The sequence below is a fragment of the Micromys minutus genome (genome assembly GCF_963924665.1).
Source record: "Micromys minutus genome assembly, chromosome: 18".
Taxonomy (NCBI): domain Eukaryota; kingdom Metazoa; phylum Chordata; class Mammalia; order Rodentia; family Muridae; genus Micromys; species Micromys minutus.
In genome coordinates this window covers 35,564,179-35,581,033 of record NC_137953.1, presented here as the reverse complement: position 1 = coordinate 35,581,033, position 16,855 = coordinate 35,564,179, and the positions used below count along the sequence as shown (strand labels likewise).

The 16,855-nt window shown below is 35.0% G+C and overlaps 1 protein-coding gene across 1 annotated transcript in view; it reads left to right on the top strand.

Moving 5' to 3' along the window:
* Positions 1-8,370: 8,370 nt before the first annotated feature.
* CNTNAP2 (contactin associated protein 2) overlaps positions 8,371-16,855 on the top strand; it is a gene marked incomplete at its 3' end in the record, with an annotated part of 2,047,702 nt that continues 2,039,217 nt past the window's right edge. The window contains exon 1 of the mRNA XM_080931878.1: positions 8,371-8,497. Coding sequence (XP_080788004.1) covers positions 8,401-8,497 — 97 coding nt within the window. The 5' untranslated portion in view covers positions 8,371-8,400. The remainder of the gene's footprint in view (positions 8,498-16,855) is intronic.

Below are 16,855 nucleotides of genomic sequence, written 5' to 3'. Positions count from 1 at the left end.
TCAGCAGAGTCAGTAAAGCCAAAGAATAAGGAGCCACAATATTAGAACAGATTACTAGAGTTAGTCTGAGGTCAGGCAGAGCAAAAAGTCAGAAGCTGAGAGAAGCCTGTTTCAATCACTAGGGTTCAAGGGGTGTTTGAGGTAGAACACCTGACTTGGACCTGCCAGTCAGAATTCAGAAAGCTCTAGAAAGGGTGAGCTTATTCAACACTAAGTCTTGGAGATGACAATTACTTCAGGGGAATAAAAGTGACTTTATGAGGAGGGGTTTTAACATAAATTGTAAAGGTGATTTATTTTATTTTTTTAGTTTCTATTAACTATCGATGTTTTCTTGAGTTCCCCATCCTCACAATGATTGGACTTTGCTTAGGATATGCCAAAATAATCAAACTTATTCATTCTCAAAGAAAGCTGAACTAGGTTTTGTTTATAGATATGTACATAAGATCTCATGTTGTCTATTTAAACTAATCTGGAGAGTTTGTTTCTTTGTTTATTTATATATTTTCACTTAGAATAAGAGTGCTGTGTGAGAGAAGATGCCTTGGCAACAAGTATAAGAACGTGCTGTGCTCTCCTACTCAGAACATGGGTGGTAGGTTTGTCTCTAATTTTATTTACTGCTGTTCTTAGCTCACAACGTTTGTTTTCTATATCTGGCTTTTGTATTTTTGTTTCCGTTCAATTAGCTTCGTCCATCTTTCCCTTTACTCTTTTGCTAACATTGTACGTATGAAGATGAAATTATGTAATACACAGTTAACTTTCATGAGCTCAAACAATTTCTCTGCATTAAGGGGTGTCCTTCCTGAGGGGGGAAAACGTCAATAGTATTTCCTGTGATGTAATATTTACAGTCATGACATAACTAGAAATGTAAATTTTATTAAAAATTTCTGTCCAGTGCAGTTGATATCAAATGTCATATATATATATATTTAAAAAATCTAGAGAAGCATGCATTTTAAAATTAAGCCTAAAATGTTTCTATGTCTCGGTTATTCATTCAGAGGGCACAAACTGCACACAAATTTCATCAACATTTGTTTTCTTGAGTCCAAAGGACAGAGTCTACAAAATTTGAAAATATGCATTTCATATCTTAAATTCCTTATCCTCTTACATAGAAAATTTTCTTATCTAAAGAAAAATAGCAATGCCAGTGTGAGCCCTAATATTTTTCACTAAAACGTACATGTGGTGAGCAAATATTACATGGAAATTACTCACTTTTCAGCAGTTCTTGTTCTATAAAGTGCTCCACAAGAACAGACGTATTGACTAGGTGAGATGCCAACAGTTTCAACCCTTTGTTGTTTATGGAAGAAGCTTAAATACAGCCTTGGAGGAAGAGATCTCATAAAGCCTGACTTCCTTTTTGTTACTAACCTTTAAATGTGAAACGTGTCCTTGGCCCTCCTCTGTCCATTTGAAATATTGCTTTATAGTATAGGCCAACCTTGTCTTGTCTCAATGAAGTAGCATTATTAAACAGTAGAGTATAACAAAACTCTACTATTTCAAAATCGTATGAGGGACTGAGGTCTGCAAGCCCAAATTTTAGCTGGCACATAAGACACCATTTCTTCTGTATTGGTAGACCCTGTTTTCTTACATTAATCTTTATTCTTAAAAAATATTCCATACTAGTATTGCAATATGCATTCAGTGTTTCTTTTCCTAATACAATTGTTCATAAGCTGTTCTTTTCGAAACAATATTTGATAATTTTTGACAAAAAAAGTCTTATTCAGAATATTCAGGATGCTTTTGCAGTGGGAATTTACACAGGAATGAATGTGAGGTTCTATGTCTCAGTATTTTTTAATTAATTTCACTGTGTTTACTATTCTAAATAATATAATAATTAACAATTAGAAACCACCTATACACAAGATATATTGTACAAAACTTACAGTATATCCTCAAAATAGCCCAATTTTATGAGAGTAAATATCTAACTTATAGCTGAGAAAATTAAGCCAGGAAATATTCATTATATCATTCAAAGGATTATTTAGAGACTCAACACAGGACTTTCAAGCAAACCCACCCAAAATTAGCTGTTTCCTGCCTAAACAACTTACTCTTTAAAGCCTGTGTCATAACAACATTCAGAAGGGTGTGTTCAGTATTCATTTTATGCTCTATGATTTTGTTTTATTTTCTCTTCTTATTATTCTTATTTTTCCTTGATTCCTCCCTTTCTATGTTTCATTTTGTCTGGATTGAAACAACACAATTTAAAGAATAATTTTCAGCCAATTACAATGAGATTCTTAAGAATGATTCTTCCTCCTCTAAATAAAAATATTGCATTTTGGCACATTTTAACATGTAAAATATGTGAATTTTTCATATGTATTCTTCACACACTGAATCCAGCAAGCCCTTCTCCTGTAAAGCTAAATATTATATTTTATTTTTGCTGCTATGGCCTTCTGTTTTAAACATACATTTTTATTCTTCTGTGATATAATCAAGTAATTGTAGATTTTAAAATAAAATCACTTTATAAATTGTAAGTTAGATTTGACAAAACCAAAACTCCATGTTGCTGAAACAAATTATATTTTTAATCACTACTTTCAAAAAATAGTTATCCTGAAATATATGTCTCACCTTCATTGATGGCACAGTTTAAGCAAGTTAAAGCTGGCCTTTTGACAGCAACAAGCTAATAGATTAGATTAAGGGATGGAGAGATGAGCCAGTTATTTAGAGCACTTGCTGCTTTTGCAAAGGACCTGAGTTAAGTTCACAGCACATATATCTGTTAGCTCACAACTGCTTGTAAACCCAACTCAAGGGATCTGCCCTTTGCAGGCTAGAAAGATCCTACATATATGTTTGTATGCCCACACACAGGTGCCTACATGTAATCATAAATAAAATAAAACAGAACTCTAACAATCGCAAATAACATAAATGAGGAAATTTTGCTGTAGTTAGTGTCATACCTCAAATAGCTCTTGATCCAAAAGATTTCTATTATTCACAATTGGCTCTAAGAGGAAAGACATCACACACTGAGGACTTGAGCTTTTGATGATTGGAGCTAGATCAAACCTGACAACTTCTTTCCTGCACTCCATCTTCCATAGTACCGGAAAGTGTTATGCAAGCTGTCAGAGGAAGGAATCAGTCAATAGTTTTAAACAAGCAATGGTGCTTATGAACCACAATAATGGTCATCATGGCAAGAAATCTCTAAAGGTCTATAACCAACAAGATTTAAGAGTGACAAGAGAAATCATATTGCCTTGTATGCTAATTAGCTAGGGATATCAAGGCTATGGATATTAGAAGATACCCTAATACCCAAATTTTGGTAGACTGGAAATAATACCCTACTACATTTTCATACTTATAACACATACATATGTATCACTGTACCTTTACACAGTGAAGAAGATTTTCTTTACAGAAAATAGAGTTGATTACAGAAAAATACAACTGGACCCAACATAGAAATTAAAAAAATAAGGATCCCAACTGCAAAGGGTACATCTACAACACAATTCTTGCATCCAAGACTCAGGAAACACCACAGAAGACAGGATGAAATGACTGTAAGATTCAGAGAACCAGACAGTTCGCTAGGACTCCCCTGTAAATATCTCCCTAAACAAGACTTGACAAGATCAATAGAAATGCTAACATAGAGTGGGGAAAATCTCATGGGGTCTAACCCCTAGGCCAAGAGCTTCAGGTAGCTAATGACATCCAGAGATCAAGAATCAGCCTTTCCCAAAGATGATGCCCTTTCTTGTTTATCCAACACAAAATGATCAGCCTGGAGTTTATATATATATATACAATAAAAATGAACTTGGCAGAAGTATTCTTATAAGTGTGTGTACGTGTTGGTGTGTGTGTGTGTGTGTGTGTGTGTGTGTGTGTGTGTGTGTGTGTGTGTGTGTGTGTGTAAAGCACAAAGAATCAGAAGACATCAATTTTATAGAGATCAGACATTAATGCATAATGGGGTGGAAGAGAGGGGCCACGATAATTTCAGAGGGAGAAAATAAAAGGGTAAAGTATTTTAATTTTATTTAAATTTTAAAATAAATTCTTAAAAGGCAACACTGGTTACTGCTTTTATTTCTGCTTCCGTTTCGGGTTCTTAAGACTGTTTATTAATTGCAAGAATATTCTTATACGTATATTAAGTATTCTTTTCTGAATATAATGTCTTAATTTGTTTTACATATCTAATTGTTCATTAATATGAGAAATTATGTGTGCATTTTTTCTAAGCAAATCATTTTCAGGAGTTTTCTCCAAATACTACTAGATATTCTATAATTTTATGAACACAAAAAGTAATATTTTGACAATCTAAGTTTGTACATATTGCTTTGTTGGTTTTTCAACTATTGATATTTGATTATGATATCAAGTATTATACAACGCCCAAGGCCTGAAAGATTTGCTAAGTCCAGATACCAGACAAATGCTATATACACCAAATTTCAGTGTAGGTTTCAGTTGTTTTCACTAGATTAGGAATCTTAGCTTTTAGACATATTTTAGGACCTTCAACAAAACTTGTGGAAAGGTTCTCATAGGGTATAGTGTATGACTGGCACTATTCCCTTTCTAATTGTGTACCAAAGACATTTTTTATGTATAAATATTTACCTGCACCATATACATGCAATGCTTCTGGAAGCCAGAGGAGGGCATTAGAAGTCAGAAAACTGGAGCTGAAACAGTTGTGAAGGGCTGTGCAGGTGCTAGGGCCTTCTCCATGTTCTTGACAAAGTTGGGTAGTCTGTACTCTAAAATAAAAGTTTATTTTATAGGAATTCCAAGGCTTTTTGACTCTGAAAGATGGCTGTAATTTTCAGTGCTTCATTTAATAAACTCCTTCACTTAGAGATACTATTAGAGGACAGTTATTTTAGCACTTTTACCACTTAGCTAAGACTTTAGTGGGTTTTAATATACGTTCTTATATAATAAACATCCATAGGCCTTTTGACAACCTTTTAATTGTATTACCAGAATCTGACTAAAGCAAACAAACAGAGATTTTGCCCTTCTCACTAGCAGATATATTCATAATATTCCACCAGATCTTCTTCATCATGTTGAACTGACATCTTAGAAACCTGGAGCTCAAATGTATTTTTCTTCTGTCAAGTTGTTACTGTCAAGTATTTGTTCATAGTAGTTGAAAGGATCTAATCTTTATTTCTCAAAAATATTGTAATTTGCCTTGCTTCTTTTCCAACCATGCCCTTATTTTCTCTTTGTATGCACTGTAAAGTGTTTTACTAACCTCAAGACTTGATGCACTTTATATTCAGCTAATGTGACATTTAATACCATTGCCAAGTATATTCAATCATTTTCAAACACAAACACTGACCGAACTCCAAACTCTGAAACATAGTTATCATATATAATGGATATCAGCAGAGTTACTAACCACCCTTCAATTATATTATCAGTATCTTGCCAAGACAAATAAACTAGAGTTTTCAACCTTTTTACTAATAGACATGAAATTACTTTACTGTGATTTTAATAATAAAATGGCATGAAAAATAAAATAGAGCATTAGCATCCAAGGAATTACTATTGAAGTATTTATGCTTTCAACAGTTTGTATGTGTCTCCTAATATAAAGATCTAGTTATCAAGACTGAGAAGCAAAAATAGCTGTGCTACAAATCATGTTATGATGTTCATGCCTATACTCGATGATGTAGCAACTTCTCTGGTCACACACAATACTAGCCCATGTTAGATAGCATGAAAATGGTACAGTTTGGTCAGTACCTCTTAAATATCTAGAATGTGTTATTTTATGTTGTGTTTGAATTTAGTCATTCAAAAATGATGATAAACTGATTAGAATAATTTTAGAGAAAACTATTTTATGTTAGAAAACACTTAACTTGATATTATCTATTAAAGCTGTCTGATCGACATTATAAGATGTAGATTAGTTACAAATGTGCTTATTGTACATCTGCAAAGACATACATTGAAGTACTGAAGACATGATACTTTCAATTGCTTGTTTTTAAAATTCTACGTAAAATATGGGAGAACTGCATTGGTCGCACGTAGTACAATCATCAAAATTGAAGAACATAGTTTATCAATTGACTGTTGTAAAAAGTTGTGCTTTTTGACAATGTATTTCTCATGTTTTCTTCCTTTCAACTTTTATAATTAGTGGATAAAATCTGTATGTAGAATTCTGAAATGTGTAAATTGACTTATAAGAGTTTGGGAATTCAAATAGAAAAAAGAAATGTTCTAATTTGCACAGATCCCTATTTTATGATGAAAAGGGTATTTTATAGCTCAAGGCATAATATTGTTCCTTCCCACCATTGGGCAACTGTGTGGTTTTTATTTTTACAGACTTTACCTAATCTGTACTTCTTACTAGAACTTAAAAGTCAATATGGAAAAAAGGCTTAAATTAATGCTGAAACAGGCCCTTTAGCATCATTCCGACCATGCAGTAAGCACATAGCTTTGTTTACAGTAGACCCCTCTTAACATTAAAATACAGAGTCTATTAGGGACTGGGGAAATCATCACAAAAATATTTATCACAAAAGGCAAATGCGTATTTATTGCACAACTCTGAAAGACATGGTTACTCCTCCTCAAACCTCCCTAAACATCATTAGGTATTTAGATCTATAATTCTTAATTGTGTCAGTAAATTCAGTGAAAGGATTGATTCTTTGGGGAGAAAAGGATACAAGTACTTCACTTGGGCCAAATGCTAGGAAAACAAATCAGTGTACAATGTGACTAGATAGGAGCTGAGATGTAACACTGAGGCTTATTAGTAAAATCATCTTAGTGATTAAAGAAATCGCCCTTTCTATAGACCTTCCTAGTTATCAATACTTGCAACACCTAAGCACACTGAAGTAACTGTCATTTCACTACATATTTAATCTCCTTTTATTTTGGGTTTGTTTGTGTTTGTGGTGTGTGGCTTTCTCAGCAGCATGCCTGTATGTGTGTGTGTGTTTGTGTGTGTGTGTGTGTGTGTGTGTGTGTGTGTGTGTGTGTGAGAGAGAGAGAGAGAGAGAGAGAGAGAGAGAGAGACAGAGACAGAGACAGAGACAGAGAGAGAGAGATTTAATTACACATTTAAACCATCTGCATTAGGTACATCTGATCAATCCTATATCTCTCAGTTACAGCCAGTCAGAATGTTTAGACCTGTCTCTTGGTGTTAGGACCACTCGGAAGACCAGCCTTTCGGATGCCTGATTGTGTTTCTTGGGAGTTCTAAGCTCCAGGAGCCTGTACCATCTCTACCCGAAGGGGAGGAAAGATGCCAAAGAGAAAGCATCCCAGCAAGAGGTTTTTCCACTCCTACAGCTGGGTCAGGGACTAGTCAGGTCTGGAGCAGGGTTCTTAGATTACACAGCAAATCACCAACTTCAGCACCGCGGACAGCAGCGCCTCCCGCTTAGACTGAGGTGCTTCTCTTCAGCCTTGGTTCCGGGACTCCAGTTAATGGACCCGAGCCGCTAGCTTCCTTCTCTCCTTTGCTTCCAAAGCAGACGAAAGCAGGGCAGAAAGGTTGTTACAGCAAGAGGAGTGCAGTAGGAAAAGAAAAGGAGGAGGAGGAGGAGGAGGAGGAGGAGGAGGAGGAGGAGGAGGAGGAGGAGGAGGAGGAAGAGGAGGGGCTGGGGAAGGGAGGGGAACTTAAAGGGGAGAGGGGGGAGGCCTCCCTTCACCAGGCTCGCCCTGGTCTGCAGGCGCTGCTGGAGGCAGCAGAGTCTCCAGTTCCCGTCTGCGGTGGTAGCTGCTGAGCTCTCTCCAGCCAGAGATGCTTCTCAGTACATCGCCACACTGAGGCCGAGCGTGTACAGGGGCTTGCCTCAGCTCCTCATATCCTTGATCTCAGCCTGGGAGCTAACAGCCTACTGGAAACCCCTCTGAGTCGCGGTGCCCAGTGGCCACCCAAGCCCGCAGTGACAACTGCAACATCACCGAACTCATCGCTCTCGGTTCTTTCCTGCGGTCTGAGTGCTCTCCAGATTCCCCCACGCGTCCTTTGGTGATTTTTTTTTTTCCAGAAGAGAGGGCGGGGTAGGTGTCAGTCCCCTCCTCTCTCTCACCCCTCCTATTCCTTCTCGGTTTGAATTTCTTCCCCTGGCATTTCACTGGCTCGCAGAGCAAGAGACCAGACCCACAGAGAGGGGAAAGCCAGGCTGCGCCTCCCCTGCTGCTGCCAGCCCAGAACTGGAACCTAGAGAGGGTGAGGGGAGAGGAAGCAAAACAGGAGGAGCTTGGCTTCCTCTCGCATCTGAGGACAGACCAGTTCCCTTCAAGAACCTCACAGAGAGGCAGGCTGCATCTCTGCAGCGAGCTTTTGGAGTACCACTGGCCCAGCGGCTTAGGATGATGGTGTCTCTGAGAGCAGACTGCAGGGCAGCGCTCTCGCTCTGGATTCTCAGCAGCTTCATCTGCAGAGCCTGGACAGCTCCCTCCTCGTTCCGTAAGTAGCTCTCTTCTCTCCAGGCTCCTTACCGGAGCCACTTCACTGCCGCATTGATGTTAAGCCCGGCTCTCAACTCTGAGGTCTGAGGTGCATTCTCTATTCTCGCCCCTGGTGTGTGTTTGTCGAATGCTTCGCGTTTATAGCTACTGCTGCAGAGAAACTCCAAACACAAGGAGCTCCTTGTTCAGTGGGAATTTCACATTGCTGGATGCTTCTGGAAAGTTGTTCCTAGTCTTGAAGATTGCTCCGCAACTGCTTGGTTAGAGTGATGAGAGTAGTTGTTTCTTGATACTTATCAGTGAAGTCTGGAGATGATCACCTTTACTTAGGACAGAAAACTGGCATAAGTTTTTGATTTTTATGGATGGTTTTTACTTGTTTTGGTCTGAGGAAAAAAAGAGAAACATACTTCAAGCAGTTTGGACACTTTTGCATTTACTAATCTACTTTGCTCTCTTCAAAAGTTAATTTCACCCTTGACTGTATGTATTTTAAAAGTGAGACTAATATCGGGACTGACACTGCACTAATTCCTTAGTGGTTTGCGATACTGAGTATGAACCATGCAGGCTAGGACTTGGGACAGCCAGTACAACAGCATAATAAAGAGATGGTCTGAAAGTTTTTAAGAGAATGATGTAACTGTTCAAATATTTGTGGTTTTAAGGAGGGGTAGCAAAAATGGAAGATCTGGTCCACATTTTGCATTGCTTTAGAAACTCATACTGGGTATGAAGAGAGGAAAGGTGCAATTGTCTTTGTCTGAGAAAGAGTTAAACGCTGGACTGATGTTTTCTTGTAACACTTTGCACAGTTTTCCCAAGCACGGTTTAGTTTGTAAGATAGGGTGAGTCCACTGGTGAAAGAGTGCGGACTATGGAGTTCAAGGGGAAATAGTCTCCACTTAAGATACATGAGTTCTGAAGTTTATAGATGTTGCACACATGACCCCCCTCACAATGCCCTGTTTATAGATTCCATGGATGCACCAATGCTCACCTTTGTACTTAAACATTAACATTATTATTCCATGGTATAAAATATTCCGAGCAGCCATGTAATAGTCTTTGTATGCTTTGATGAATAATTATTGCAAGTGCTATGATTAGTAGTATTTGGACATATCCTCAAGTATCCTTCACGAGATTCTTTTGCAGTGCTTAAAGATAGAAAAGGAAAAAAAAAAAAAAAAAAAAAAAAAAAAAAAAAAAAAAAAAAAGAAAAAAAGGGAGATAACTCAGTTGTAGTGAATTTGAAACTTTAACTTATTCTCAGAATTCAAACAAACATAAAATATATGTATCATTTTTATTCATGTTGATTGTATAGACTTAAACAGAAATTGTAAAGCTAGCATTAGTGAGTTATTTTGATTGAATTTTAACTTTCACTTTAAATATGATTATGTAGTAGTATAGGACTCGGTTTCACATTTTACACAGACTTACTAAAAGTTAAAATGTCATACTTTCCTATTAGAGTCCTTACTACTTCCCAGTAGCTTCCACAATTCTGTATTACATCTTTCTGCATGTCTAAGTAGAAACGGGTCTTTCTGAACTATTAACCATACATCCAGAATTTTATATTTGCCCTTATTTCATTGGGTATAGTTCAAAGATTTCAAAAATATAAGCTTAGATTTTATTATTTAGAATTCAGTGAAATTAACACAAAGATTAGTATGTTTACAATTCTTGCGTTTGAGCTTTAGGGTTCACTTAATTGTTATTTCATAACTTAAATAATTAAAATATATATTGGGTCAATATAAGGTTGTGTTATATTTGAATAAGAATTCTGAACAACGTCCAAAAGTTGCCCTACAGCGTCAAAGTGTAGTTACTAATGAGTGAGCCCTAAATTTACCAATAAGATTGAATTTTCATATTTATCTCATTTTTACACATAATGAAAAATACATGTTTTATGTTGTATCTTGAATCACACTGCATGATAGTTATGTTTTAATACATAGAAATGCTTAAAGCAGAAAAGAACGTAACTCCATGAATCTAAGTTAATGAGTAGCTCAACCAGGAGGGGTCATCATGACACAGAAAGTAGTGGAAAACTCAAAAGGGAAGAGTCCGTGTAGTCTGTGTTTGGGAAACACAATGGCAATGCTTAAACATTCTGCTTCGCAGTAACTTTGTAGTATAGGCAGGCCTTCTATAAATAATTAATAATGTGTGAGTTTTATAGTATACATTTCCAGTGTTCCGTGACTTAAGGCTTGTTTCTTTTTGCTGATCTGGGCATGCACATACAGGTTCCTCATCCCATGTTTCACATATTTCAATTTAAATAAAAAGAAATGCATATTTTAGATGGAATAAAATGTGATCTATTTATATGTGACAATAAGAATGATGCAATCCTGGACTGAAGAGTGTGTGCTTCCTTTCTCGAGAAGGCTCATAGGAGAAGCTCAGAAGGAACACTTCACCACTAGGGGGTAAATTGATTAGACCATGCTTTTAAGACTTACAGAGCTGCCCTACATGATAAGGGGCTTAAACTAGGACTTAGTAAGTTTGATCCTTAAATATTAATAAATTTTTACTTATGTAAGTATTTACTAATAAAGGTTAATTTATGTGATTCTCATGAAGCTGTTCACATATGATTTACCTGACTCTAATACTGCAAAATGTGTTTTGCATGTATTTAAATAATGTCTTATAAATATACTGTTATATTTGGCATATACAAACACAGCATTATATATGGTTTAAACATATAGAAACATATAACATAAAATCAATAGAGATCAATAGAGATGCTAACTTTTATATTTTGTTTTTGTAACAATATTTAAGAATTTTATTTTATCACTAAGGTCATAGCTAGTCCTTTTAAAGTACAGCTTCACGTGGCTTTCGTAAAAATATGAGAACAGTTTGTAGATCATTTTTTCCTTTACTGAATTCATGTATTTTCTTCTAAGTGGTATTTTCAATTATAGTGTACAGAATTAATATGAAATCAAATGTTTTATTACTTCTAGTTCAAACATAATAATGAGTTTGTTAGCAAATAAAGTTTTAACGTGCTTTTGAGAAGCAGGATTCATAGGGAGAATGGTTATATAATTTTCACATAATGCAAATTATCAGGAAAAAGTTGTTAATTGATAAGATATAAATACATATCTTGCTTTGCATATTCACACTGATACTAAGAATATGGTAATTCTTATGTTTTAATCTTTTACCACAAGCTAGGACTAATTTTTATAAATATATACTCCCATATATTTAATACATTTTTCCAGATAACCTGATTTAAACATATATGGAGAGAAATATATGCATGTATACATATAAATTCATCATTTGTAAGAGTTTCAAAATTTTATGTACATTATATCTTCAAGCACATTTATAATGTATGTCCTTTATTATTTTGAGTAGCACCAATTTTCAGTTTCTATAATTTTTGTAAGCTTCTATTTCATTTACATGGATTAATAAATGCTACTAGCAAAGCTGACTTTAAAATCTTTAAAGTGAATGAACAAGCCTTTCTGATAAATTTTATACTGATTGAAAGATAAAAGGCCAGTGATATTTAATCAGTTTTCAATGATACATGTATTATTTACAAATACAGTAGTGACATAATTTCTTTGCTTAAAATAAATTAAAAAAATAGTATTTGACCTTATTAAAATCTTATATATAGGCTAGAAAAATTGCTGAGTTGTTAAACTACATCTTGTGCAAGAAAGATAACCTGAGTTTTAATGTCTATAACTGACTTATGTACAGATTTCATAGTGCACATCTGTAAGCCTACTACTTACAGGTAGAGTTTCAGTTTCTACTAGACACACCCTATTTCCAACCACTGAGCTTCAAGTTCAGTGAGATACATGGTCTCAACAGCAATAGCAAATAATAGAGAAGACTAGTTTCCAGATATTTATGACTGTAAATGTGCACACCCCATACCACACAGACACACACGTGCTATAAAACTGTAAGAATTTTTTTAAACAGCACCAAAGGACATGGCAAAGATGTTGGAGAAAAGTCTGCAAGGCCTCAACCGTACACTAACAACTATAGACAACTGAAGAAATCTGGAAGCAGAAGAGATAGTCTCTTCCATGAAAGAGCACATAAATTACTTACCTAGTGACAATTGCTTCATCTCTGAAAATACACATATGTGTAACATTATATGGAACAACTCAGTTATATTTAGTCTTATCTATCTGTCTTTCTATCTATCCATCCATCCACCCACCCACAAATCCACCCACCTATCTATTTATTTATCATCTATCTATCTGTCTGTATATCTATCTATCTATCTATCTATCTATCTATCTATCTATCTATCTATCTATATACCTATGCAATAACAGTTAGTAAAATGGAAGCCATGAACTTAAAAAATAGTTATGAATAGATATAAAGGAGGATTTGAAGAGAGTAAAAAGAATGGAGAAACAAGGTAATTACATTATAATTTAAAGCAATAAAGGGCTAAACAATGCATGCTGTCTGTATGGTGATTAATATTAACAAAATGAAGAAATTCAACATCTATACATATTTTTCACATAATGGCTTTGATTTTTAAAAATGCTTTATTTTATCTTATTTCCAAAGTAAATAATAGAGGACATAATATTGTGAACCAATAAAAATGGTTTGTGGCTGAGGTAAATTTTATATTTTGCTAATGTCATTAACCTACATTGAATGTAATCAGAATATCTAGAGAGATGAGTGTTTTTTTTAAAGCAGATGTCAGAAACTTAAGAGATATGTGTGTACTAATTTAATGTGGAGTTGTTGGGAAGCTACATGTTTACTTTTGCTATTTCACATATATATGAATAGCAATGATATGACTTTTAATATTTTAAGTTTAAAAAGATGATTTCCAATACAGTGAACGTTGAAATTATGGATTTTATCATCTCCTGAAATCTACACAATCTGGACATTAGGATGTAGAAATAGTACCTATTTCTTGGTCATGATAGTTTTATCAGAGAAAAAAAACGCGGCGTGAAGCACTCAGACTCTATACCAATGATTCCTTCATTGCTTTCCATGTTAGGTGCATACCACTGGGAAATCCAGGCAGAAATGTGAAGCTTTCCCCCTCATTCATACCATGCTGTCTGCAGAAAAGCCTTGTTCAGTGGGAGTGGGGGGTACACAAGAAGAAATTAGCCTCTGCAATAAGAGTGGTTTTGTGAGGAAACTTGTGTTTATTTGTTTTCCGAAGAGCTGGAGACTCTGTTGAGTGTTTAAATAAAGATTAATGAACCCAGTTGACTCTCATGTATCTATAACATCCAGAACTATATGGAAGATAATATTTGAAATTTAAAGGTTTTCTCTAAATGCCTTTCTGGTCAAGAATTCAAGCAGAAAAGAGATATTTTATTATTGTGAGGAGTATTTGATATTTTTCACAAAATTACTTTTTATAATTGCAGAAAATGAGTATGAGAAAATTTTTGCAGGCTTTAGAATCAAGGACTGAGCAATATTTTTTTCTCATGTGATACATTGTAGGAGAATTTCAGTTTTTATGTGGCTTCCTGGGTGTCCCATTCATAGCTTCCTTTTGCATGGTTCTATTAATAATATTTATTTCAGGAAGAAGCAGTTTCCTATCCGGAGTGAATAGTATTACCATTTACCACACCCTGATAGAAAAGTTGTTCCTGCAGGTTCATTTCCATCTGATTTATGTTGCAGACAAATTCCACAACTTTCCTGACCTGTTACTTCCTGTCCACTTTTATGCCCCTTCTCCTCTCTATGCAACTATGAAGAAGAAACTGTTACTTCTAGTCTTATATCCTGTGCCAAACACCATAGCCATACTTTTAAGTCAAAGTTGATTATTTCTTCAGTTGAAAACTTCATTTAAGAAGCTCTTTAAGCTCTCGCTTAGTTTATTTAGGTGGCAGACAAATCATACTTAACAACTTGAAGTATCTGAATTTTTTTTATATAACACTCCAGATTTTAAACCTCCCCTGATAGTAGGCAATATGGAAATAGAGATGTATTCATTGGCTCTGAGTTTGCTTGCTGAAGATAACATATTTTTGGCACAGTGTAAAACTGTGGAAGCAATATAGAAGTGCTCCTGAGAGCAGCAGTCCACATTCTCCTTCTGATTAGAGTTTGTGTGAAATGTCCTCATAAATAAGAATAGTGATTATGTTTTTAATGTCTGAATGATTGGGAGAGTGAAAAATTAATCCTGGGAATATTTAGGCAGGAAAAAAAATCTTAAACATAGAAGAGATCTTGCTTATTTAGGGTTCTGTCTATTTCAGTATATCCATTCCTTTTTGCTATTTGCACTGAGATGGTGGGCTGTGATGTGAATCTCAAAAAATAACAGGCAATCGAGGTGTGACCTACATACACAGTGTCAGATTTGCTAAGCCTGTGCTGTGCTGTGTGGTGCAGCTACGTTAGAATTGAGTTATATAAACTTTAATGAAATTCAACAAGGATTTACTCACCTCACTGTCATAATGTCATGTTGGAATAATATGTGGAAGAAAGTTTTCTATGTGCCACGATTTCCCACTATCAACTGCGACTGTATCAGCTTTGTCTTTCTGTAATGCTATGCACAGATAAAAGGACATGTGCACCATCTGAATAAAACAGCCTTTGAAGTAGAGAAACACTATGAGTTAAATAGATAAAAACGTATATTTGAATTTTTATCATCTAAAAATTTAAGGTGCCTCTTGTAACTCATATGGACTTGGTTATTTTTAACTAATGCAAAATGTAAGCTGATTAAATACACTGCTAATTCACTTTCCTAGGTAGCTACAATTCAATTGAATAATTAGGTTTGCAAAACTTATATGACATCTACCGTTAAACACTTTTAACCAAATTTTTAGATACTCAGAAATGGAAGGATAGTTTCTGTTGCCAAATAGAATGGAAGCCAATATCATGTTCCCAAATGTTAGCATATTTTAATTTGTTTAAAATCTGCTGATCACAGAGAGGACAATGGCCTGATATGCTTTATATTCCCTCAACTGATCAGAAACTTGACGTAGAATTTTACAGTTTTAGTTCAAAGTACATATGTCCAGAAAAATAAAATAACATGTCTCAAAAATATTAATTTTCAGATAACTAAATGAATGAATTAGGTTATTAGTATCAGGACTATCAGGCTTTAAGAATAATGAGGGAGATAATATTTTAAAGTGAACAAGAAATATGTCATTCAGTACTTACTTTTTTCTACTTGAGTTTCTTTACCTGCATAAATACTTGAGGCAAGATATGGCTACTGTGTCCTCAAAGTCATGGTCCAGGGAATAGTCAACCATGTTCCAATAAGAAAGGTCATGTTCTACTTCTAATATCAGCAAGCGGTAGGTCGCCAAGTAACTTTCATTAGTTTTCAAAATAACTCTTGTCACCTAAATAATCAGATAAACACTATATTTTCTCATACAAATGCAACATAAACTATGCCTTATATGTGGGAATGTTTCAGGACAGCAATCACAAAATCTTGAAAAATAACATTTTGCCAAGTCTTAAAGACTCCTTTAGTTTTCATAAATTATTCAACAAATTAGTAGTTTGGGCAAAGGCAGACCTCTCTTATTTTTCTCCTTTGAACCTTACCTTAAGGAGGAAAGAGGAATAAAAAGTTTAGCCTCTTGTGGTAGCACACATTTTATTACAGCACATGGAAGAAAAAGGTAGTTGGATCTTTTGAGTTCAAGGCTAGCCTGGTTTACATAGTGAGTTTCAGGACTGAGGGAGGAACAGAGGAAGGGAGGAAGGACAGGAGGTAGGAAGGAAGGAAAAAAGAAAAAAAGAAAGAAGGAAGGAAGAAAGAAAGAATAAAGGGGGACAAAAAGAAAATAAAAAAATTAGTTTTACATTTTGTGTCTTGAAATTAAAATAATGACATCATTCTTCCCTGTACACTTCCTTCCACCACACCCATGTACTCATTACAGTATTATGCTAAAGATATAAAATATTATGCTCATCCTAACTATTTTTATTGCTTTCATTGTGAGAAAATAACAAACCATATCATGTTATTCTATTGGCTTGCAATTTTCCTTGTGTGGAGTGTATGCTTTATACATACATATTTTATGTTTCTTTTCTTGAGTAATTGTTTTATGATTGAGCTCTGTAAATTCTCAAACACACAAACACACACACACATACACACACACACACACACACACACACACAGAGAGAGAGAGAGAGAGAGAGAGAGAGAGAGAGAGAGAGAGAGAGAGAGAGAGAGAGAGAGAGATTTTGAATCAAATTGAATGCTTTTAATAATAAAGATACTATGTATTTG